General features: G+C 34.3%; 4 protein-coding genes across 5 annotated transcripts; 3 read left to right on the forward strand and 1 right to left on the reverse strand.

Annotated features, from left to right (window-relative positions):
- Positions 1 to 3,717: 3,717 nt before the first annotated feature.
- On the forward strand, positions 3,718 to 4,825 carry LOC112006563 (WEB family protein At1g75720). Its single transcript, XM_024038845.2, has one exon. The coding sequence runs from the start codon at positions 3,863 to 3,865 to the stop codon at positions 4,610 to 4,612; it is 750 nt and encodes a 249-aa protein (XP_023894613.2). The 5' UTR covers positions 3,718 to 3,862; the 3' UTR covers positions 4,613 to 4,825.
- A 2,108-nt stretch (positions 4,826 to 6,933) lies between these two features.
- On the forward strand, positions 6,934 to 10,587 carry LOC112006558 (nifU-like protein 2, chloroplastic). Its single transcript, XM_024038839.2, has 4 exons — positions 6,934 to 7,248; positions 7,336 to 7,438; positions 8,794 to 9,104; positions 10,143 to 10,587. Exons 1-4 carry the CDS (start codon positions 7,147 to 7,149, stop codon positions 10,329 to 10,331), a joined length of 705 nt encoding a protein of 234 aa, XP_023894607.2. The 5' UTR covers positions 6,934 to 7,146; the 3' UTR covers positions 10,332 to 10,587.
- Positions 10,588 to 10,668: 81 nt separating this feature from the next.
- LOC112006567 (nifU-like protein 2, chloroplastic) lies at positions 10,669 to 14,696 on the forward strand. The gene is made up of 3 exons (XM_065782153.1): positions 10,669 to 10,836; positions 12,871 to 13,206; positions 14,245 to 14,696. The coding sequence occupies exons 1-3, from the start codon at positions 10,669 to 10,671 to the stop codon at positions 14,431 to 14,433; spliced, it is 693 nt and encodes a 230-aa protein (XP_065638225.1). The 3' UTR covers positions 14,434 to 14,696.
- A 760-nt stretch (positions 14,697 to 15,456) lies between these two features.
- On the reverse strand, positions 15,457 to 23,224 carry LOC112006544 (ribosome biogenesis protein BOP1 homolog). 2 transcript variants are annotated; one of them, XM_024038823.2, is made up of 18 exons: positions 22,897 to 23,224; positions 21,967 to 22,044; positions 21,336 to 21,446; positions 21,083 to 21,237; positions 20,825 to 20,942; positions 20,601 to 20,702; positions 20,246 to 20,402; positions 20,038 to 20,146; positions 19,838 to 19,940; positions 19,536 to 19,686; positions 19,303 to 19,435; positions 19,087 to 19,193; positions 18,908 to 18,978; positions 18,701 to 18,761; positions 17,667 to 17,894; positions 17,428 to 17,512; positions 16,951 to 17,129; positions 15,457 to 15,907 (listed from the first exon to the last, which is right to left on the reverse strand). In XM_024038823.2, the coding sequence occupies exons 1-18, from the start codon at positions 23,086 to 23,088 to the stop codon at positions 15,822 to 15,824; spliced, it is 2,226 nt and encodes a 741-aa protein (XP_023894591.1). In that variant the 5' UTR covers positions 23,089 to 23,224; the 3' UTR covers positions 15,457 to 15,821. The 2 variants fall into 2 exon arrangements, with proteins under 2 accessions (XP_023894591.1, XP_023894593.1); XM_024038825.2 differs by lacking the exon at positions 22,897 to 23,224 and having other exon boundaries at positions 21,960 to 22,044.
- Positions 23,225 to 23,972: the final 748 nt, after the last annotated feature.

The following is a 23,972-nucleotide window of genomic DNA, read 5'->3' on the forward strand; positions in this document are numbered from 1 at the left end:
AATCGCTACTTCCCCCTTTTGCCTCCTAAAATGCCACTCCCTTTCTTCATAATATCTTAAACCCACATTATGGGGTATCCTATAATCGGCCATGAACTTCTCCATTGCCTCTTCAGACTCAACCAACTTCTTAAACCTACTCATCTCTAGAAACGGCTAAAGAACTCAGGGAAGGACGGAAGAGAGAGAGAGAGAGAAAACGTGAATTAGAGCGAAAAGAAGATTTACAGAAATGAGGAAAAGCTCCTTGGACAGGCTTTTCATACTGAGAAGAGACATGTGTTTGATTGGAGATTTAACCGGATTCAGGATATGTGCTCAAGAGCTCTTGAATGTAAAAGTGAAGAGACGAATCGGTTCAAATGGGTATTTATACCTCCAGTTAAAAAGAACCGAGCGAATTTCCCGTCCATAAAGTTAAAAAAGATCCCTGCCGTTAGATTACCATTACACCGTTGAACGTGGGGAGCACAGAGCCACTAGAATTTAATGAGGGCACGCTCTGTATATCAGAGCGCCAGGAACGTGCACTCCAATGCTGATGAAAGACAAGACTTGACAAGCCGCGACACGGACTCGAGGACATCAAAATCCTCTTCTTTGTCCGAGGACCCGAACAGCAGATTTTGAGAGGCTATTGTGGGGCTAGAGAATTTGGCGACCCCGGCCCATTTCATAATAAACCCAAGGCCCACGCAAAGGAGGAAGAAATGTTCGAGGACGAACAAAGAAGGCACAAAGTGCCGAGAAGCATAGCCGAGGATAATCCTGTCATCGATCAACTAAGATTATAGAAGGGAAGAGCAGCATACCATCAAAGGCAGCCTCCTAGAGCATTCCAAAAAGAAGGATGAGTACGATGGACCAGCCATGGGATCATGGTGGAGGAGCAATCCAAAGAGAAACTGTCATTTCCGTATTAAATGCCCACAACTAACGTTCTGGCCGCATTAATGAGGAAATGACCCCTGAACAGTGCTATCTTAGTTGCCGTAACTCACAAAATGTTTGGAAAGACGGCTATGGGACAACCACTCAAGTAGTGGCCTGCATTACCAACAAATGAAAGGCCAAAATCAACTAAAATGGGATATATAATGGTAAGAGATCCTCCAAGAAGGGGGATCGGAAGAAAAAGCAGGGAGAGAGAAAAAAGAAAAGGGAACACTCAGCAGCCATTGGTATGGTCTTTGAAACTCTTGTAACCCAGTATTGAAAAAGTAATAAAAACTGCGAGCTCCTTAGGGTAGGGCCAAGAATAAGATTTCATGTTTCAGCCCGCGCTCTTGTTATTCAAATAAACTCACTATCATGTCTAGTGGTTGTATCCTTCACTAAAGCCTAGTTCTCAAACCCACTCTCTACAAATTCATTGTACTGGGTCCACTGAGCCTAGATCCCATTCGTTTTTGGGTTTAGTCCGAAAATCATGACCCTACACTTAGTATTCTTAAAAAAAAAAATGGTCCAAATATTATGTATTTAAATTTAATTGGAGAATTAAAGTTACAACACCTATATAACTTTACTTAAGTTTTAACTTTGAGATTAAATTTTATAAGGATTTGGTGTAAAACCCAAGTTTTACCCATTCAATTCTAATATATCATATCATCATATTTTAACTTTGAGATTAAATTCTACAAGGATTTGGTGTAAAACCCAAATTTTATCTCTTCAATCTCAACATGTCACATATCATATTAAATGTTAAAAAATAGATACAACTACACTCAATTAATTCTAATATTCATTTGAAAATTCAACTTAACTATGAGTTTATTAAAATATTATTATATATTGTTGGATCTATTAAGTTTTAAGTAAAAAGTTGATGTGACAATCTCTTATTAAATTATTTATACTCCATTCTTATTGAATTTGGACTCATAAGTTAACATGAGGTCTCTTTATATTAACTCAAGTAATAAAATAGCAGCAAACTATTGAGAAAGGTTTTTCGTGTTTATTTTTGTGTAAGAAAGGGGTTAGACACTTTACAATATCCATTTTTTTGTAATTACTATTGTATATATTTGTTTATTTATTTTTAGGGAAACTATTGCTGTATTTTAAGAATCCCTTTAACTTTAAAAAATACATAAATCAAATAATAAGAAATAAGTATGCTAGAGTGTGATGGCATTAAAAAGGGTATATTTAATATTTTAAGGAATGTAGAGCTATTTTGATCATTTGGGTATGGGACTATGGGAGCCTTTGTGTGATTTGAGATGGGTCAAAGGTTTGTTGGAAAGTAGGGGAAAAAGTGTGATTTGAGGAAGCTGATGGCAGTTTGGTTATATGGGAAAGTTTGAAGTGGGTTGGACCGATGGGCTTAGGCTTGATCTTAGTTGGGCTTTAAGGGCAAATGGGGCATGTATGGATTCGAGTTTATTGTGTTAAAATAAGGTGGGCTTGGGTTTATTTGTTACATGTTGGGCTTATAATCGAGTTATAGTTTTTATTAAAAGATAGTTAAATTGGGTGACCCGACCAAATATTGTCCAATTGAAATCTCACTAGCCAACGGGACTTCAAGAAAACAGAAAATCATATACAAAATTCTAACAGCGAATAAGGAAAAATCTTACAAAGTTATAAATCCATGCAAAAGGATCACCCTTATGATTTTGCACTTCCAAGAGTCTTTGACTGGGAGCCAATATTAATATATTATACCAATTGCAGCAATCTATTATGGAATTACAAGCATCCTTCACATGTTTTGGTATGTGGTAGTCTCTCATGTAGCTTGCCAAGGATATTCCCCCAGATGATTTAATTACTTGGATTGAAGAGAGAACCGTATTTTCTTATACACGCATTATTTTATGATGCAATTTATGCTTTAGTTAATGAACAAAAAATGAAGTACTTCACACCCCAAAAAAACAAAAAAAAGAATAAGAAGATGTTGTCAAATAGAGGAAATATATAGGCAAGAAAATAATATATGAGGATTATATTATATTTAAATTGCTTCTTGTCTAGTGGTCATTCACCACAATATATTATTTCGAAAATATATACACATATCTTTCTTTTGCTCTTAGCATTTCTCTAATATTTTTAGTGTGTCTTACAATGGAAGCAAAAGTTCATATATATATATATATATACACACACATATATACGTGCTAAGGAGGAAATACTAAAGCAGCTGAAAGGGATAAAATCTTCTAAAGTAGCTGCTTTTATATAATTTGATGAACGTATGTTCATCACTTAGGAAAAGGGAATAGTATATAATAGAAGAAGATTATACCAATAAATTTCATGTAAAGGAAGTGAAACCGTCTATAATTATAACAAGTGAGGCTTGACAATTTAATTGAAAATGCAGCTGCTCTTGGTCAACTTATTTGCTATAAAAGGTGAATTAGCAACTAAGCTGACTTATTTTGTCTTCCATCTTGTCATTGTTTGGGGCATCTTGTGTGTCTTGAATGTTGCTTTAAAGAAAAAAGAAAAAGAAAAAAAAGGCAAAAGCAAAATGAAACAAAAAAAAAAAAAAAAAAAAAAAAAAAAAAAAAACTGGAGGGACACACCTAATGGTATCAAAGTGACATATACTCTCTGCAGGTAGCTAGTCATCCTCATACTCATCCTCATACTCGTCCTCATCCTCATCCTCATCCTCCATTCGGATCTTACCTTAACCTTGAAACAACAGTCTCCCACTTCCATATTATTATATCTTACCCTTACCCCACTTCCCCTTTCACCACTTCCTTCCAAACTTTTGAAGTAAAAGCAAAGAAAACCCAAACCTAACTAATCATATCAAATATAGCTTCTCCATCTTATTCTCCTTCTCCTTCTTCTTCATGCACACCATTCTCACCACAAACTCACCACCATGGAACCCTTTTCTCTTCCTCAAAGCCCAAACCTAGATTATAGCTCCAACGTTGACACCTCCCGTCCCTTCCGCTCTGTCAAAGAAGCCGTCGCCATTTTTGGCGAGCGCCTTCTCCTCGGAGAAATGTACTCACCATCTCCAAAGCCTTATAACGTGAACGTAGGAGAAATATTCTCACCATCTCCAAGGCCTTATAATGTGAATATAGTTCCAAACACTACAAGAAATTTGGTATTTAGCGATGACGATGGCGATGACAGCCCTACAAGAAACTTGGTCTTTAGCGACAACAAAAGAGAAGATGAAAGCTTGGTTTTAGACGCTCTAAAGAAGCTTGAAGCTGAGCTAGAGGAAACAAAGGTGGAGTTGAAGTTGTTAAAAGAGAGAGAGTCTGAAACCGAGGTTGCATTGGCTTCCTTAAACGCTGAGCTTCACAAGAACATGTCAAAGTTGGCCAAAGCCGAGGCAGCTGCTGCAACAAATGCACTGATAGTAAATAGAAACAGAGAAGTTAGAGAGGATCAAGCGAGGAAGAGAGAGTTGATGATTAGAATGGAGGACTCGACTACTTTGGCTCATATATTAAGTTTAGACGAGGAAGGTTATTTTGGAGGGAAAGTGCAGGAGAAGAAGGCGATGAAGAAGAAGCCTATTATTCCTTTGGTGGGAGATTTGTTTTCAAGGAAGAAACGGTCTCCTAAAACCATGCAGAACCCTCTATATTCATCTCCCAACATGTATAATTGAGAATTTAATGTGTCTTTAATTTGGTTTTATGTCCTTTTTATCTTTATGTGATTATAAGAACGTTAATTGCTTTGTGGAGGGAATATGTATGCCAAGGTTATCTATATCTATACATATTCATGAACTATCTAAACCTTTCCATGGTTAATATTTTGTACTCATATTTGGCAATCTGTCGGAGGAAAATGAAGAAAGGGACTTTGAGTTTAGTAACTTTTAGTTTCCAGTTCCACTCATGACTATTGAAATTTCAAGTTTTTCTTTTTAATCCCCTCGTCGTCTGACAATCATCTTTTGGCCTTTGTTACTAATCAATGTTGATTTTGAATGTTGTTACCAATCAATTGTTGAGTCGGAATGGGCATGGATCAAGTCAAACTGAGGTTGAGTTAATTTTCGATCAAACCCAACCTACTTATATTAGGAAACTCTAACCCAACTCAACCCATTTAGCCCTAATAACTAATAACAAACTCAACACAATTCATAGGATGAATTGGTTGGTTTATTAGGGTTGTGGTCATTTTGACAATCCTAATATAAAAAAATTCATCTAACCATTTAAGCTAATTCTTCAATATAAACGATTACAATTTGCACAATTAAACTTATTATTCAATTAATCAAAATTTTGTCTCAAATACCGAACTAAATCAAGATAACAAATTTAAATAACTCCCAAATTTTAAATTAATAAAACTAGTAAATTTGAAATACATATATGTTTGAAACTATTAATAACATGGATCGGATCAAAACGGGTTTGCTAAGTTAGTGTGGGTTGAATACACACCATTACTATCAATAATTAATCTCGAAGGTTCCAATTCCTAAGAATCATCAATCTTGTAGATGATCTTGAAGAACCACCATATCGTGGTCACCCTCATCACTTTTAAACCCCCCCCTCCCCCCACTCCCTGCGGTCCTTTATCTAATTTGGTTTTGTTTTAGGTTGATAGCTTGGTTTTTGATAGATAGTATTTCAAAAAATAAGGGTTGTGACCTAGAAAGGTCCAACCTACAAACTAGATCATGATCCAATATTGTTCACCTGAAAACATGCATGATGTAGTTGGCTTATTTTAATTTGTTGGTGAGCAACATTTTTTGATATCCTTCACTCGATGTAATCTATTTTGGGTGAAACTTGGCCTGTTACAACCAATAGTCCAATATAAAGTTAAAAAAAATCCAATATAAAGTTTTTTTTTTTAAGTAAAAAAAAAAAAAAAAAAAAACTGGTTGGCATTTAAAAGAGAGAAAGACAGAAATCTCCCAATCAAAATTTGGGAAAAAAAATATGTAAAGATACCTAAAATTTATATATCATATTTTAGATTAGGTATCAAGCTTTTAATTTTGTCAATTACTTAAATTTAGGTTGGTGAATTGTTATTGACTTTAGCTACCTTCAGTAGTTGTGCTTGGCTAGGATATAGTCTTGTCACTTGTGTGCGATGGTTGGGCATATATGGAGCTTGCTTACGCATAGTCGAAAGGAGAGTAAAATTCTTAGAATCTTAAAAAATTCTCAGGTGATGACTGATGAAGAGCCTTTTTATGAAAGTGACTCTTCTCACAATAGATGGGGTCTTATAAAGGAAGCTTGTATTGCAACACACTTGTTCTCAAAGCAGGTGCTAAGACCCTGTACGAAAAGCCTCTCAATTATCATTATATATATATATATATTGTGTATATGATAATTAAATTATATAGATTTGAAGTCTTTATCCATCTATGTTGTTCATTTTATATTATTCTAGATAATTGAACAGAGAAGAATAGAAACCCACTATTAAACTCTGCATTTCACCTAATTTTTGTTTATAAATCAATTTAGCAACTATTCGACAAAGAAGGCAGAGGGAGAAATCTCTATTTAGAGGGAAAAAAAAAAAACCTTTTAGAGCAAGGAAGTGACTGCTAAAAATAAGTTATGTAGGTGAAAATAAATACAAAATATTATTAACTGTTTTCTGCTAATGAAAATGAATTACCAAGATGAGTATGAATTTTCCTATAAAAAAATTTTTTTAAAAAAAGATGAGTATGATTTTCAAATTAAAATATTTTAATAAATTAATAATAACTTAATTGACAAAATAAAAAATGATCATCATAATAATAAAAAACCTAGATAATTTAAATAAAATTTTGTATTTAAAAAAGGTCTAGATGGTTCTATGACCTTTCAAGTACGTGAAAGAATAGACTTCTTTTTTAATTTGAGAATCGAAAGAATAGACTTCAAAAAATAAAAATAAAAAATAAATGAAAAAGAAATTAGCGGCGCCAAATTAATATAACGAAAGATACTCCCCGAGATAACTGGAGGGACTGTTTTGATTCCCTTTTGGTCCTTCACTTCTGTTCTCTTCTCTTCTCTTCTCTGCTTCTTGTTTGTTTCCCAAGAAAAACAAAAGGAAAATAAAAAAGCAATATATAAGGTCAAGAAAAAAAAAAAAAAAAATCCCAGCTCTACTACTAGCTCAGAGAAAAGAAAAGAAACGCGATTGAAACTAACAGAGATGCAAACTGTGGTGGTGAATACGGCGTCGTATTGCGGCAGATCCCACCAAGCCCTAGAATCTCCCTCTTCCTCTTCTTCTTCTTCTTCTCGCTCCTCCAAGGTTCTTTCTCTCTCTGAATCAATTTCATTATTTTTTTTTTTTATTGGTTTCAATTTTTCTAAATCGGAAGCTAAAATTTGTTGACAGAGTTGTGGGAGCTTGTTTCGTACTCATGTTTCTCTCGCGAGGGGATATAATCCAGTGTGGCGGAGCTCACGCTGTTCCGTTCAATCTCGCTCACGCAGCTTAGGTAGGTGTAATTTTTTTTTTGAATTGAAAAATAGGGTAAATTGGTGGATTCTGTTGATTGTTTCATTGAATTCCGTAGCTGTTTGTATTCCAATCTAATTTAATTAGATCAATCAAATTAAACCTAAGTATATGCAAATTCAAAACATTTTTGCTCTTTTTTTTTTTTTTTTGGTGGACTATCTTTCTGCTAAATTGCTAATGTTACAAAACTAATAGTTTTTATACTCTGAATGAAAAGAAGAAGAAGAAGAAGAAGAAGAATCTAATAATTTTTGTACTTGATTATAGTGGACCAAGATTATGTGCATTTTGGCTATATATATATATATATTCGTAATAATTGGGAGTCAGAAGGCTTTTAGCTAATTTAGTATGATTTGTTATGTGCTAGTTTCAGTTGTTTAGTTTATTTAGAGATATTTTAATTACGACAAAAACAACAACAACAACAACCAAGCCTTGGTCTCAAAGTTTTGGGTTCAGTTATGGACCCTTAATAGAATAGTCAGGGTAGCCATATGTTTTATTTTCCACCCTTTTTTATTCTATCAGAAGTCAAATTCTTTGTTACTTCTTTAATTGACGTATTACAATTAATGACTGGGCTCTAAAAAAAAAAATACATGCGACAGACAGATGGGTAAAATGTGCAACATTTAGACCATCTTTTTTTATTACAATTCAGATTGCACATCAGAGTTTTGTGTAGTTTAAGGACACAACTAATTGTTTTACGTTTTACAAACATTCAATTGCTATTTTTGGAACTTGAGTGACCAATTGAAAAATTGGAAAAACTTTAAGGACCAGATATGGCATTTGTACTATAAGTTACTTTCCCTATAGGAAGCATTCAAAAAGTCATTAACACTGTCATTTGTTCTGTCACAAAAATTGCATGCTAATTGTTAATGGTGATCTTGGTTTTTAAATCTGTCATTAAATAAATATGTGGAAATTGTACCAGATCAAAATTTTGTTGAAACTCAACCATCAATAATATTATTAATTTGACTGTACAAGGTAAACTGTTGGAGCTTTTGGGAAAATTGTGATGTAAGTTAATGAGATAATTATTTCAAAATTTCGGCTTGTCCAAATTTACCATTAAATCATGCGACCTATAAAAAGCAATTTTTTCTTGGTCTAAGTATGAGAACAAAATGAAAAACCAAGTTCTCTGGAAACGTTAAGCTTAAAATTGAGGATTGGTTTTTGTTTTATGTGTAATGAAATGTTTTTCATTTTTTTTTATCTGGAGGGTGTAGATCATTTGTGGGTTGGCCGTGATTTCACTTTTCCACTTTTAACCTTTTGGATCATAAAAGTTTTCTCTGATTGCATATTTTACAGTTGTGAAGGCTGTTGCTACTCCAAATTCAGCTTTGGAATTGCCACTAACTGCAGAGAATGTTGAAAGTGTATTGGATGAAATCCGACCTTATCTAATTGCAGATGGGGGAAATGTGGCATTACATGAGATTGATGGCAATGTTGTACGGTTGAAGCTACAAGGAGCTTGTGGTTCTTGTCCTAGTTCTGTTATGACAATGAAAATGGGCATTGAGCGTCGTTTGATGGAAAAGATGCCTGAAATAGTTGCAGTGGAACCAATAGCCGATGAAGAATCTGGTCTTGAGCTGAATGAAGAAAATATAGAGAAGGTAGTATTTAAAAAATTCATGCATTATAGTTATATCACAGCCATTAGAGCACTCAAACCTTCACCCTCTTTACTTTGTAAATTGTTTTACCATACCAATGGACTGCATAGATAGTATTGCATTGCTGAAATGAAAAAATTGTGTTATTTTTCTGTTTTGCGTTCAATAATACTTGTCATACAGAAGGGTGAGAGTAAGAGTCAGTACACAAATAAAGATTTGAAAAAGAAGCCATATTTCACTTGGGTTGAACAAGTGGAATAAAATTGAGAGAGGGTGAATCAAGGAGATACATGAATTCAAATTGTTATGAGTTTTGAATATATGGAACGTAAACATTGTTTCATAACAACAACAACCAAACTTTAGTTCCAAAAATCTTGTAAGATTCAACCACATGTATTCTTTTACACCATTCTATAGTATATGTCCAAAGTCTTGGTTGTTGGCTATGGAAGTATACAGAATTGATACCTAATAGGTTAATGTTGCTGTCACTTGACTCTTACCAAGTGATTGGCCACTAGGGGCCGAAGCTGTAGTGATGATATTAAGAGGGTCCTTCATCTTTGTTGGCTTTTAAGTAGTTTTTCTGGGGAGGCAACGATGAATTTCATTAAATAAGGTAAAAGCATTCATTGTAGGGCTTAGTTAAGAACTTCAAGACTGGGAAAAACTAAATCTGTAAATAGCTGATACATGATAGTGATGCATCACCAAGCAACTTAAGTTATCTTTGGCTAAAAGCTAGGATTCTCTTTTGGGTTGAGTGTGATCTTAAATAGTGAATTTCAGAATTTCTTCTAAATCTATTGAATCCGTTCTTTGATGGTTGAACTGCTACGTGGACTCCCTACCACCTATGACATATGTAGGTTTTGTTTTTGAGTTGTTGCCAAAGCTTGCTTTTATGTTCCTTACTCCAATGGTGGGGTTGCAAATTCATCCTCCCTCCCCCCTCTCCAACCCTCCTCTTTCTCTATTTTTTAGGTGCTTGTTTCAATGTATTGTCTATCATACTTGTCTTGTCCATTTCAGGTTCTTGAAGAAATCAGGCCCTATCTGGTAGGGGCAGCTGGTGGATCTCTTGAACTAGTGGCAATTGAGGAACCAATAGCCAAAGTAAGGATAACAGGACCAGCTGCAGGGGTGATGACTGTTCGTGTTGCTGTTACACAGAAATTGCGAGAGAAAATTCCAGCAATCGCAGCAGTTCAACTTCTGTAAAATCCCAAGGAGAAACCAAAAAAATAAAAATCCTATTATATTCTTGCGATTTTTTTATCACAGCATCTTGCAAGTGAGGAGCGTCTATACAACTCTGTAAAACTTTTGTGATCGTTTCATATAATATGTACAGTTTTATAATATTTAGTGGGCTAACAAAGTTGAGAAAATTCCTGTTAATGGAAAGTTAGGCTTGCTGAAGAAACTGTTAGCCATTCCCATGTTCAAACTTTAATGTTAAATTTGTTTTGGCCTATTTAGTATCCGAAATTGTTTTTGGTTCAACCAAAAGGATGATTGGTGTTTGAGGAGTTATATGGAAATACTTTGTTCGAAAATGTGTGGTAGATCCAGGGTTTATGATACATCAAAAATTAAGACCTCTAAACAAGACTCTGTCAAACTTTCATTGCGTGTCAACACTATAATAGAAGTTGTCTGTGCTTCCTCCATCCCCAAAACAAATACAAGCAAAAGAAATATGCAAATTTCGGTTTTGCGAATTGTAATGGGCAAGTACCAATCAATATAATGGATTTAAAATGCCTTCGCTTTGCTTAAACTAAAAATCTTCTTTTTGCAATTTATATGGTCTATAAAACAGCAACTCTCCAATCTGTTTTTTGTGCTTGCTTTATGTCTTGTCTTGAGCTTGACGAGCATATACAGTGGCAGCTTGATTTACCTGTCTTGCGTCAAGAAAGCGGGGATCTAATGGATTATGGAAACAAGACATAGAGAACACAGATTTTATACACGCAAGTTTGCATACTTGTAACTCAGTTGGGACCTCAGCTAGTGGCTTATTGATAGCTAAAATAAATTTTGTCAAATTGAAGAGTGTAACGAGCTAGGTGATTTGTTCATCTAAATCTAGAAAGGCTACAAAGTCTTTCACCATGCAAAACAGTGCCAGAAATGTGAATGAGAAACATTTTCTGGAATGCAACCATATTTGAACATTGCTTGGGAATAGACGTTTGAGATTATGTCTATAAACTGCATTGTTCCATACTGCAAGAGTGAAAATCAATGGGTTTATATAATAATAATAATAATATATAAGTTACGTGCTTACATATGTTCCACATGCATTGTTAATGAATTCAAGAAAAATATGGGACATTCTTCCCAAAATTGTAATAAAATAATAACAAAAACTGAATTATAAGTTACATGCTTTGTCAAAAATTATAATTGGATCATGTTCACCAAACACATATGAGACTGAACTAGAGCCAGAAACTCAGGCAACAATTAATTTCTCTCCAACAATGAAACAGTATATTTGCCAACAAAACTTCAGGTCTCTCTCCTGAGACTCAGGAGATGGATCCCCTATGATCACCGTGTTTGCAGCGCACTACAGTGATTTTTTTTTTTTTTTTTTTTTTGGTGGACTATCTTTCTGCTAAATTGCTAATGTTACAAAACTAATAGTTTTTATACTCTGAATGAAAAGAAGAAGAAGAAGAAGAAGAAGAAGAATCTAATAATTTTTGTACTTGACTATAGTGGACCAAGATTATGTGCATTTTGGCTATATATAAATATATATATTCGTAATAATTGGGAGTCAGAAGGCTTTTAGCTAATTTAGTATAATTTGTTATGTGCTAGTTTCGGTTGTTTAGTTTATTTAGAGATATTTTAATTACGACAAAAACAACAACAACAACAACAACCAAGCCTTGGTCTCAAAGTTTTGGGTTCGGTTATGGACCCTTAATAGAATAGTCAGGGTTAGCCATTTGTTTTATTCTATCAGAAGTTAAATTCTTTGTTACTTCTTTAATTGACGTATTACAATTAATGACTGGGCTCTAAAAAAAAAAATGCATGCAACAGACAGATGGGTAAAATGTGCAACATTTAGACCATTTTTTTAATTATTACAATTCAGATTGCACATCAGAGTTTTGTGTAGTTTAAGGACCCAACTAGATTATTTTACGTTTTTCAAACATTCAATTGCTATTTTTGGAACTTGAGTGACCAATTGGAAAAACTTTAAGGACCAGATATGGCATTTGTACTATAAGTTACTTTCCCTATAGGAAGCATTCAAAAAGTCATTAACATTGCTATTTGTTCTGTCACAAATATTGCATACTAATTGTTAATGGTGATCTTGGTTTTTAAATCTGTCATTAAATAAATATGTGGAAATTGTACCAGATCAAAATTTTGTTGAAACTCAACCATCAATAATATTATTAATTTGACTGTACAAGGTAAACTGTTGGAGCTTTTGGGAAAATTGTGATGTAAGTTAGTTAGATAATTATTTCAAAATTTCTGCTTGTCCAAATTTACCATTAAATCATGTGACCTATAAAAAGCAATTTTTTCTTGGTCTAAGTATGAGAACAAAATGAAAAACCAAGTTCTCTGGAAACGTTAAGCTTAAAATTGAGGATTGGTTTTTGTTTTATGTGTAATGAAATGTTTTTCATTTTTTTTTATCTGGAGGGTGTAGATCATTTGTGGGTTGGCCGTGATTTCACTTTTCCACTTTTAACCTTTTGGATCATAAAAGTTTTCTCTGATTGCATATTTTACAGTTGTGAAGGCTGTTGCTACTCCAAATTCAGCTTTGGAATTGCCACTAACTGCAGAGAATGTTGAAAGTGTATTGGATGAAATCCGACCTTATCTAATTGCAGATGGGGGAAATGTGGCATTACATGAGATTGATGGCAATGTTGTACGGTTGAAGCTACAAGGAGCTTGTGGTTCTTGTCCTAGTTCTGTTATGACAATGAAAATGGGCATTGAGCGTCGTTTGATGGAAAAGATGCCTGAAATAGTTGCAGTGGAACCAATAGCCGATGAAGAATCTGGTCTTGAGCTGAATGAAGAAAATATAGAGAAGGTAGTATTTAAAAAATTCATGCATTATAGTTATATCACAGCCATTAGAGCACTCAAACCTTCACCCTCTTTACTTTGTAAATTGTTTTACCATACCAATGGACTGCATAGATAGTATTGCATTGCTGAAATGAAAAAATTGTGTTATTTTTCTGTTTTGCGTTCAATAATACTTGTCATACAGAAGGGTGAGAGTAAGAGTCAGTACACAAATAAAGATTTGAAAAAGAAGCCATATTTCACTTGGGTTGAACAAGTGGAATAAAATTGAGAGAGGGTGAATCAAGGAGATACATGAATTCAAATTGTTATGAGTTTTGAATATATGGAACGTAAACATTGTTTCATAACAACAACAACCAAACTTTAGTTCCAAAAATCTTGTAAGATTCAACCACATGTATTCTTTTACACCATTCTATAGTATATGTCCAAAGTCTTGGTTGTTGGCTATGGAAGTATACAGAATTGATACCTAATAGGTTAATGTTGCTGTCACTTGACTCTTACCAAGTGATTGGCCACTAGGGGCCGAAGCTGTAGTGATGATATTAAGAGGGTCCTTCATCTTTGTTGGCTTTTAAGTAGTTTTTCTGGGGAGGCAACGATGAATTTCATTAAATAAGGTAAAAGCATTCATTGTAGGGCTTAGTTAAGAACTTCAAGACTGGGAAAAACTAAATCTGTAAATAGCTGATACATGATAGTGATGCATCACCAAGCAACTTAAGTTATCTTTGGCTAAAAGCTAGGATTCTCTTTTGGGTTGAGTGTGATCTTAAATAGTGAATTTCAGAATTTCTTCTAAATCTATTGAATCCGTTCTTTGATGGTTGAACTGCTACGTGGACTCCCTACCACCTATGACATATGTAGGTTTTGTTTTTGAGTTGTTGCCAAAGCTTGCTTTTATGTTCCTTACTCCAATGGTGGGGTTGCAAATTCATCCTCCCTCCCCCCTCTCCAACCCTCCTCTTTCTCTATTTTTTAGGTGCTTGTTTCAATGTATTGTCTATCATACTTGTCTTGTCCATTTCAGGTTCTTGAAGAAATCAGGCCCTATCTGGTAGGGGCAGCTGGTGGATCTCTTGAACTAGTGGCAATTGAGGAACCAATAGCCAAAGTAAGGATAACAGGACCAGCTGCAGGGGTGATGACTGTTCGTGTTGCTGTTACACAGAAATTGCGAGAGAAAATTCCAGCAATCGCAGCAGTTCAACTTCTGTAAAATCCCAAGGAGAAACCAAAAAAATAAAAATCCTATTATATTCTTGCGATTTTTTTATCACAGCATCTTGCAAGTGAGGAGCGTCTATACAACTCTGTAAAACTTTTGTGATCGTTTCATATAATATGTACAGTTTTATAATATTTAGTGGGCTAACAAAGTTGAGAAAATTCCTGTTAATGGAAAGTTAGGCTTGCTGAAGAAACTGTTAGCCATTCCCATGTTCAAACTTTAATGTTAAATTTGTTTTGGCCTATTTAGTATCCGAAATTGTTTTTGGTTCAACCAAAAGGATGATTGGTGTTTGAGGAGTTATATGGAAATACTTTGTTCGAAAATGTGTGGTAGATCCAGGGTTTATGATACATCAAAAATTAAGACCTCTAAACAAGACTCTGTCAAACTTTCATTGCGTGTCAACACTATAATAGAAGTTGTCTGTGCTTCCTCCATCCCCAAAACAAATACAAGCAAAAGAAATATGCAAATTTCGGTTTTGCGAATTGTAATGGGCAAGTACCAATCAATATAATGGATTTAAAATGCCTTCGCTTTGCTTAAACTAAAAATCTTCTTTTTGCAATTTATATGGTCTATAAAACAGCAACTCTCCAATCTGTTTTTTGTGCTTGCTTTATGTCTTGTCTTGAGCTTGACGAGCATATACAGTGGCAGCTTGATTTACCTGTCTTGCGTCAAGAAAGCGGGGATCTAATGGATTATGGAAACAAGACATAGAGAACACAGATTTTATACACGCAAGTTTGCATACTTGTAACTCAGTTGGGACCTCAGCTAGTGGCTTATTGATAGCTAAAATAAATTTTGTCAAATTGAAGAGTGTAACGAGCTAGGTGATTTGTTCATCTAAATCTAGAAAGGCTACAAAGTCTTTCACCATGCAAAACAGTGCCAGAAATGTGAATGAGAAACATTTTCTGGAATGCAACCATATTTGAACATTGCTTGGGAATAGACGTTTGAGATTATGTCTATAAACTGCATTGTTCCATACTGCAAGAGTGAAAATCAATGGGTTTATATAATAATAATAATAATATATAAGTTACGTGCTTACATATGTTCCACATGCATTGTTAATGAATTCAAGAAAAATATGGGACATTCTTCCCAAAATTGTAATAAAATAATAACAAAAACTGAATTATAAGTTACATGCTTTGTCAAAAATTATAATTGGATCATGTTCACCAAACACATATGAGACTGAACTAGAGCCAGAAACTCAGGCAACAATTAATTTCTCTCCAACAATGAAACAGTATATTTGCCAACAAAACTTCAGGTCTCTCTCCTGAGACTCAGGAGATGGATCCCCTATGATCACCGTGTTTGCAGCGCACTACAGTGCGTGTCACTTTTCCCTCTTAATGACAGTAAAGTTTGATCACTGAATCAGCACCAGCGGTGAATAACCAAGGCTGCCTTGGATGGAACTTACAATCCATTACTCCTGCAATACAGCCATTAATCAATGGCATTTTAAATATATAAATTTCTAATCGACATGATACACACTGATTATATGTATGACATATTCAAAAGCCCTATATAGAAGCAAACACAAAATATTGTACTTTCTTCATCTCCCACACTTTTGGTCCTATTTTAGAAAATTTTAAGTTTCTAGGAGAAAGTCATTGTCATTCAAATAAAAGAAAATAAAATTTCCAAACTATCCTACTTAATTTAAACTCTAATAAACAAATGAAAAACCAGTATTAACTTTTCAAATAAAGTAAAACGTAAGTTAGGAAAGTAACTAAAAGTTTATCCATTGACTTTTCAAAGAAAACTATATTTAGGGATATCTTAGAAATAACCAAAGGGCTAACAATATTGGAAGGAGGAATTAAAATAAAAATCATATCGAATGCCAACATATTAGACTCCACTAACTAGAGTGACATCTGTTTATTTTAAAATATTATTATTATTATTATTATTATATTTTTTTGGGATAAGGAACCTCGGTATATGCCTTTACAAGCAATGTCCAAAAATAATTTGTGTGTCGTCTATTTAGATAGAATAAATCACACATAAAACGATAGGGCATTTAATTAGTTTTGCCTTGAGACTGTCACCCCTAGGCCATGCCAAAATCCAGACTTATGTGAACAGATTATTGTAGAGTAAGATCATGATTGGAGCTGAGAGGCTGAGACTGGTTAGCCTCTCACAAAGAAACTTGGTCAATAGAACTATAGAAGGTCCCATTTGAGTTTCAAATCAAGTTTTCTGTATAATTGGTTTCAGAGTGGGGTTTAATACAGAAATACACACACTTATCGATATGTGTGGGTGGGTGGGTTATATAATGGCTATATTTAATTATATGTCTTCAGCTCTTGCCAGTAAACAAAAATAATAATAAAATCAGTCAAACTGTTGCTGTTTCATTTTTTTTTAATAACTGTTGCTGTTCCTTTTAAAATCTTCACCTTCACACTCAACCACCAGACCAAAAAAAAAAAAAATGCTGAAAATTCTTACCTCTCCCATTTGAGCTTGTATGGCCTCTAAGAATTTCAAGTGGGACAATAAGAGGATTCTGGTTGAGATCTGAATAAACCATGCCATGAAAAACATATGCAGTGCAGTCATCAGAGCATGAAGCAAATAGGGGATATGAGCGATGGAAGGCAACATTGGTAATATCTTTTGGATGACACCTGAGAAATTCCCACACATGTTAGAGAAATTCATCACCATACTGACAAAAATATATTGGAGGATACATGCATTGTAGATTGCATAGTATTTGTTTTCTAAATAATTGCAGTCAAATGATCAATGTGCCTGTTACCATAACATCAATGATAATTCACAGAAAAAAAAAAAGATAATTATCATAATCATTGCAGAAAAACCTCAAATAAAGTATATAAATTGAGGAAAGGCACATTTTTCAAATGGAAAGTTCTTTTATCATTAACTTCTAATCATTTATAGTTTTGTCCAGAAACATACTTTAGAATTCTGTAAGGTTTAGATGAAAGATCCATGTCAAACCAACACAATTTTCCCTCTCTGCTCCCCACAATTATATTGTCACCTGCATGGAAAGCAATCCTCAGATAAATTGAGAAGATAAATATCACAATAACAATTGATTGTTTCCAAAATACATCAACAAAAGAAAATCTAATAAAATTAAATTTTATCCAAAATGTAAAGATGTGATAAAGGAAATAAGATTGGGAACATACCCCCAGGATGAACAGAAATGGAAGAGACTTCACGGAGTCCAGTCTCAAGCTTTTTAATAAGCTTTTGTTTCTGCAGATCATAAGCACGAATATTCTTCTTTGTTGAAATGAAAAAGATTTTTTTTGTAGGATGGAACACAGATGAAACTGGAAGTCCACGCAGCTTGAATGGAATTCTTTGTGTATGTTTCTTAGAGAGCTGGTGTATAAGAACAGCTCTTGATTCGCGTATTTAAAAAGTCAAGAAAATCCAAAGAGATTTAAAAAAATAATTCCATACTTATCAGACCACACTCAACTAGCAAAAAATGATCAATTAGATAAAGTTCCATGCTCAGACAATGGCATGTCATATTTAAAGAACACCTTTCTTCATTTCGAACCCCTGCATGCAACCAGTGGGTGTGTGCGTGCGCGCGACTGCAGGTACGTGCACATGCCACTAGGTCTATATCATATTTCCACAAATTGCTTTTCACATTTACTTAACCGCATTTAATTGTATTGAATTTTTCTTCACTAGGTAAACTGAAGTTCGACCTTCAGTTAAATAAAATTTCTTAAAAAGCTGAGCAGGCAGAGGCAACACAGCCACTATGATCTGTTTAAGAAAGAAGCATATTGATAAAGGTGATTATAAAATTTCTTGCCAACAATCTAGGTATACCTCATCCCGAAAGAACACACATAAAAAAGGATTGTTAAAAACTATGACCAAGTTCACATTCTTGCCCCTACCAAAAAAAAAGCCCATTGGACCAAACAGATTTATAAAAAGAACTATCTGACCTGCTCTTCAGACAATGAACATGCAACAGATCAATAATCAAAAGGGGCATTGATGTTTTGACATCAGTAAGGGTATCCTATATATCAAATAAGGGGCCGAACTCATGAATCCCTAATTTTTACATGACTAGAGGAACATATCAGAAGACTTTCAATTGACAAATAGAAGAGTTGTTCAAGAAATAGTATTTTTTTTTTATCTAAGAAATAGTAATATGTAATCAATAAGACTAGAAAAAGGATATCAGCTGGCATGACTGTTGAAAAGTAGTCTCCCTTACGATGCCATTCCACTGAAGATACTGTCTGTAACAGCAGAACAAATAAAACAATTATATTTTTCATTCCGTAAATGGATTGAGTCTACTCTATCAGAAAAATTCTACTCTATCAGGATAAAGGCAGGACCGGAATGGTTTCAGACGGGGTAGTTGGTTTAGAAGCTTAAGTACCTTAAAATGCCTTATCCTGATTCCTTCATGCTTATCATCTCGATGCCAGCTTGCAACGGACACCTTGTCGCCTAAATTCATGAAACATATGATGCAAAGGTCAGACATCTTGATTTGATATAGATTTAGTTAAAAAAAATAATCTAGGATATTGAAAGTAACGGATATTTCATACTGACCAGAATCATCTGGCGCTACAGGTGTCTCAAAATGGAGTAGCTCTTTTATATTTTTCTGTTCTTCTTCATCTCCTAAACCAGTATTCAAAATAAATACCTCTTGTCCCCTGAAAAACATACACTAGTTGATTTACACTGACAGGCAAAGCAGTTTTCAGCATTTTTTTTTTTTTTAAACCCAGAAAAGAAACAATAAATCAATTTAATAAGCCTTACACAGAGACAGCTACAATAGGAATCTCACGCAGAGGATTCCATGCCACAAATTTAACTGCTTCTTCAAACTCCCAGACTCTAAGACATCTACCAGTTTCAACCTCCCAAATTCGTACGGTTCCATCAAGCGAACCTTTGAGAACAATAAAAAATTATGAGACCCATATCTAACTAAACTCTTGTCTAGTTGCCTGAATAAAAATGCAATTAATATCAATGAGTTGCATCCAAACCTGAAGCAAGCCACTGTCCAGAAGCTTCAATGGAAATTGACACAACAGCGTCCGTGTGACCTTTGTACTCAAGATAACATGTTACAGGGTAAGGCTTAAGATCCCTTCGACTTGGTAGTTTGGGTTTCAAAGATTCTGGATCAATATTAATCTGGGACATAAATAAGATTACTTTTAATTAATTTGATCACCATCATAAGATTAGAAGAACATAAAAATTTGACGATCTTGCAAAATGACCATCCAAGGCAATCTAAACAGAACCAATAAATATTTTCCCCATATTGGGGCCTCCTACTTACACGTTTCTTCCGAACTCTAGGGCACAAGTATAGATCCAAACAACGTTCAAAAACATCTTTAACAGCATTATCATATGCTGGGATACTTCTCAAAGATGTATACCTAATCAAATTGACATTGATTAGATGTCTCAGGCTCAACAATCAAACAAGAGAGACAAAAATAGATATTTATTACACAAAGTCACATCGTGCATTACCTTCTAGGTATAAACTTAGGACGATCTTCCTCAAACATCAATTGATAAGAATTAATCTCTTCTTGTGTTGGGATGTATTCTAAAGAAGGGTTATACGATTCTTCATGGCCTAAAAAGCAAATATAGATCAAAGTTGTTGCTCAAGTTTCTTCACATAAATTATCTAATGTAAAATTATAAAATCCAGAAGATGACTTAAAACTAATACCTGGCAATTTTGACTTTGGTGCAGGAATGAAAGATAAATGATTAGCCTTTTCTGTTGAGCTGGAATCATCTCCCCACAAATGATAGAATTGTTGTTCTTCTTTTGGCTTGTCACGCTTTATTAATCCCATACGAATTGCTCTAACAAGCTTAACAACCTGTGATTCATAAAAGAAAGTGCAGGACATGAAATATGGATTGATTCAACTCGAAGGTCCAAACATTTCTTTGTTTTGAGATCATTGACCATCAAAGGGAAATGAAATCTAAGGTATACGAAGTAATAAAGCACCCATACTTTGCCAACTGGCTATGATCTTACATTACAAAGAAGCCACACATTCAAAATTCCATACCTTCTTACTTTCCCATTTTGAAGGAATGAACCGCCTCTTCGGTTCCGGTGCATTTGAGAGTGGATGCTTGGCATCATCCCATTTAAACCAATCAACATATGGCTGCATTTGGAAAAATAATAATAATTAAACTTCAAGCATAAAATTAAGTATATCATTTGTCAGAAGCCAATATTGACATCCATCTGAAATTGAAGAGCAAAGATTGAATGGCAACTACACACCGCATAAGGATCAAAGTCAGAATGTGGTGCCTTTCCTTTGAGCAATCTATTAATAAGTTTGAGCTCTTTTTTTGTCACCTCTACTTCCTCATCATTATACTCATCATAAACCTTGAGCCTGAAAAGTAATAAAATAACAACATAATCAAATATATAGTTTCTCCAAAAAGACCTTGGCTTAGAACTCTTCATCAGTACTTTCAAGGAAATAATGACTGCAACAATGAGAAAAATGATAATTTTGATCAATAGACTAACCAATTTTTAGCGTCATCAGCACTTTCAAGAAATGATTCTACTTTATCTTTTCGCGTTCTCTTCTTTATCTTCTTCCCATTAAGGTCATATCCAATATGCTCCTCATCCTTATACCATACCAAGGGAACATCTCCAACTGTATTTCGAGGAGCCACCTGAAAAAAGCAAGAATATTACAGTAAACTTGATAACTTTAAAATTTTATTCATTACAACACCAAAAAATAACTAAATTAATATATAAATCAATAGACCTCATCTTCAGAGGAATCACTCTCTTCAACTCCTTGATGGGATTCAGAGCTCTTGCTTTGATTTTCTTGATCATTGTGCAAGCCATCATCAATGTCTGAGTTGACAACACCCTGCCAAAAATATTAAAATATTGCAGAGCACAAAACCAAAAATTTTCAGGCTACAGAAGCATGAAATTTCACAACATTAAACAAGAAGGGCAGAGAAAACCTATTTATTTCCGCACAATTTTTGAGTAAAAGTAGCCAAAAAAAGATAAGTAATTAAATTTTCAAATATGCTGGCCTTTTGTTTGATCATGACACGTTAAAAATGTAACCTCCGCAGGAGAGAGGCATAATATAATGATCTAGAAATTAGACTTGTAATAGAAAGATTTGCACATTGATTATTCAGATTGATTTGAATCAACAAAAATCAAATAGATGAAGCAACAAAAAGAATCCTTACACATGTAATTGATGAAAATACATATTGTAGATTGATAAATACAAAAAAGTAATCTTCTTAACTCAAAGCTATTTCCCTTTTCATTCACTTAACTTGATAATTTTTATCTCCCATCTTTTTCATCACTTTCCTGTTAATTAAGCATACAAAGAAAACAAAACGAAGGCAATTACCGTGTACCTCATCTCCAGACGAACCACTTTCTCCAGCTTCTGAATCACTCAATGATCCATCAAAGTCACCATCCTCTGAAAAATCCTAGAACCACCAAAGCTAATTTACTCATAAATTTCAACAAACATAGAAATCCCATAAATTATTATTGACATATCAACAAATTCAAAACACCATAGATATACTCCTTCATATATTTGCACCACCCAGCTAGTCAATCAAATTCTCATAAGAAATAAACGTAAAGTAATACCTAATATGTAATGCAACGTAAACAAAGCCACTAGCTGGTGACTTGAATTATCTTAAAAACATTTTAAAGCAAACAAAAACAGAGAAACAATGAATAAACTCAAACAACATGTAGCGAAAATCCGTTTACTTGTATACTTCAAAACACAGCTAACCTTTAACAGCTGCATTAAGCTCAATCAGTTCAATGCTTTTCAGTTTCTTTTTACATTTTCATACTGCTTACAAACCCCTTCAAAAACTCAATAATTTACTATTTTTTTCCTTACACAGAGCTTAAGTATTATTTTTTTTTTTTAGATGAATTTTGAATCTAATAAGATTCAAAAATTATTGAAGAAGAAATGGCTGTTATCGGAAAATGAAGCATGCCACTCCATTCCGATAGCCACTACGGCCAGATTCCGGTGGCCGGAGATGATACAACAGAGAAAACAAAAGCTCTCGGATGAAGAATAAGTGTGTTCGTGAACCTAAATTTTCATATTTATTTATTTAAATTAGTGAAAGCCATAGCATATCTAAGCTCGAATTCACTGACAGTAGAGAGGTAACCAAATCCTTAATTAAATATTGTTTTAAAAAATTTCTCTAGAAAGCAAAAGAAAATATTTTTTTTTTCCAGAGAAACAAACAGTGGCGTATCGAAGTTGAGAGAGAGAGAGAGAGAGAGGAAGTAATTACCTCAGAATCAGAAACGTAAGGAGAACCGTAATCAGGATCAGAATCAGAATCGGAATGAGATGGTAATTGTTTTTGTTTTTGTTTGAGTTTGAGTTTATTTTGTTCAGTGATTGAAGGCTGTTCTTCTTCTACTTCTTCGGATTTGGAATTTTGAACACTTTTGCTTTTCTTCTTTTCCTCCTTAATCTTCATCTCTCTCTCTCTCTCTCTCTCTCTCTCTAAAATGGTGTTTGAGTTTTGAGAAGGCGGAGAAGGAGATTCTGAAGAAGAAGAAGAAGAAGAAGGGGTTAGGGTTTAAGGTCTGAGGTCTGAGCCTCATAGGTGATAGTGCTCATGGGCCTTTTTTTTTTTTTTTTTTTTAATTATTATAGAAAAATGTCTTGTGGGCTATTCAACCAAACTGATTTTATCCACTATCAGTTTGGCGTCGTCTGTGGGAAGGCACTAACTTCACCATCGGAGGATATTGGACCGGTCCACCCCGGTCATTCCTTTGATTCTTTTCTTCTTTTTCAGGCCTTTGCGAACGTTGTAGCCCATCGGAGCCGAAGTATTCAACCAAACTGATTTTATCCACTATCAGTTTGGCGTCGTCTGTGGGAAGGCACTAACTTCACCATCGGAGGATATTGGACCGGTCCACCCCGGTCATTCCTTTGATTCTTTTCTTCTTTTTCAGGCCTTTGCGAACGTTGTAGCCCATCGGAGCCGAAGTATTCAACCAAACTGATTTTATCCACTATCAGTTTGGCGTCGTCTGTGGGAAGGCACTAACTTCACCATCGGAGGATATTGGACCGGTCCACCCCGGTCATTCCTTTGATTCTTTTCTTCTTTTTCAGGCCTTTGCGAACGTTGTAGCCCATCGGAGCCGAAGTATTCAACCAAACTGATTTTATCCACTATCAGTAATGTTAGAAAAAATAAAATAAACCAAAAATTTTAATGTCACATTATTGTAGTGTGCATCACATCAAGAACTCATTATAGTGAACCAAACGCCTCCTTAGAAATTTTAAATTAGATGATTTAGATAACTTTTTTTAATAAGTCAGATGATTTAGATAGCTAATTTA

This window comes from Quercus suber, unplaced genomic scaffold (genome assembly GCF_002906115.3).
Source record: "Quercus suber isolate HL8 unplaced genomic scaffold, Cork oak 2.0 scaffold_291, whole genome shotgun sequence".
Taxonomy (NCBI): domain Eukaryota; kingdom Viridiplantae; phylum Streptophyta; class Magnoliopsida; order Fagales; family Fagaceae; genus Quercus; species Quercus suber.

What these genes read in the sequence shown, in the direction of transcription:
- LOC112006558 (XM_024038839.2), top strand. Translation starts at nt 7,147, where the DNA reads ATGCAAACTGTGGTGGTGAATACGGCGTCGTATTGCGGCAGATCCCAC. An exon ending in CTTCTTCTCGCTCCTCCAAG is followed by an intron (nt 7,249 to 7,335) that starts GTTCTTTCTCTC and finishes ATTTGTTGACAG; the next exon opens with AGTTGTGGGAGCTTGTTTCG. An exon ending in ATGAAGAAAATATAGAGAAG is followed by an intron (nt 9,105 to 10,142) that starts GTAGTATTTAAA and finishes TGTCCATTTCAG; the next exon opens with GTTCTTGAAGAAATCAGGCC.
- LOC112006567 (XM_065782153.1), top strand. Translation starts at nt 10,669, where the DNA reads ATGTGTGGTAGATCCAGGGTTTATGATACATCAAAAATTAAGACCTCT. An exon ending in AAATTTCGGTTTTGCGAATT is followed by an intron (nt 10,837 to 12,870) that starts GTAATGGGCAAG and finishes GGATCATAAAAG; the next exon opens with TTTTCTCTGATTGCATATTT. An exon ending in ATGAAGAAAATATAGAGAAG is followed by an intron (nt 13,207 to 14,244) that starts GTAGTATTTAAA and finishes TGTCCATTTCAG; the next exon opens with GTTCTTGAAGAAATCAGGCC.
- LOC112006563 (XM_024038845.2), top strand. Translation starts at nt 3,863, where the DNA reads ATGGAACCCTTTTCTCTTCCTCAAAGCCCAAACCTAGATTATAGCTCC.
- LOC112006544 (XM_024038823.2), bottom strand. Translation starts at nt 23,088, where the DNA reads ATGAAGATTAAGGAGGAAAAGAAGAAAAGCAAAAGTGTTCAAAATTCC. An exon ending in GCTGATGACGCTAAAAATTG is followed by an intron (nt 20,943 to 21,082) that starts GTTAGTCTATTG and finishes ATTACTTTTCAG; the next exon opens with GCTCAAGGTTTATGATGAGT. An exon ending in CTGACTTTGATCCTTATGCG is followed by an intron (nt 20,703 to 20,824) that starts GTGTGTAGTTGC and finishes TTCCAAATGCAG; the next exon opens with CCATATGTTGATTGGTTTAA.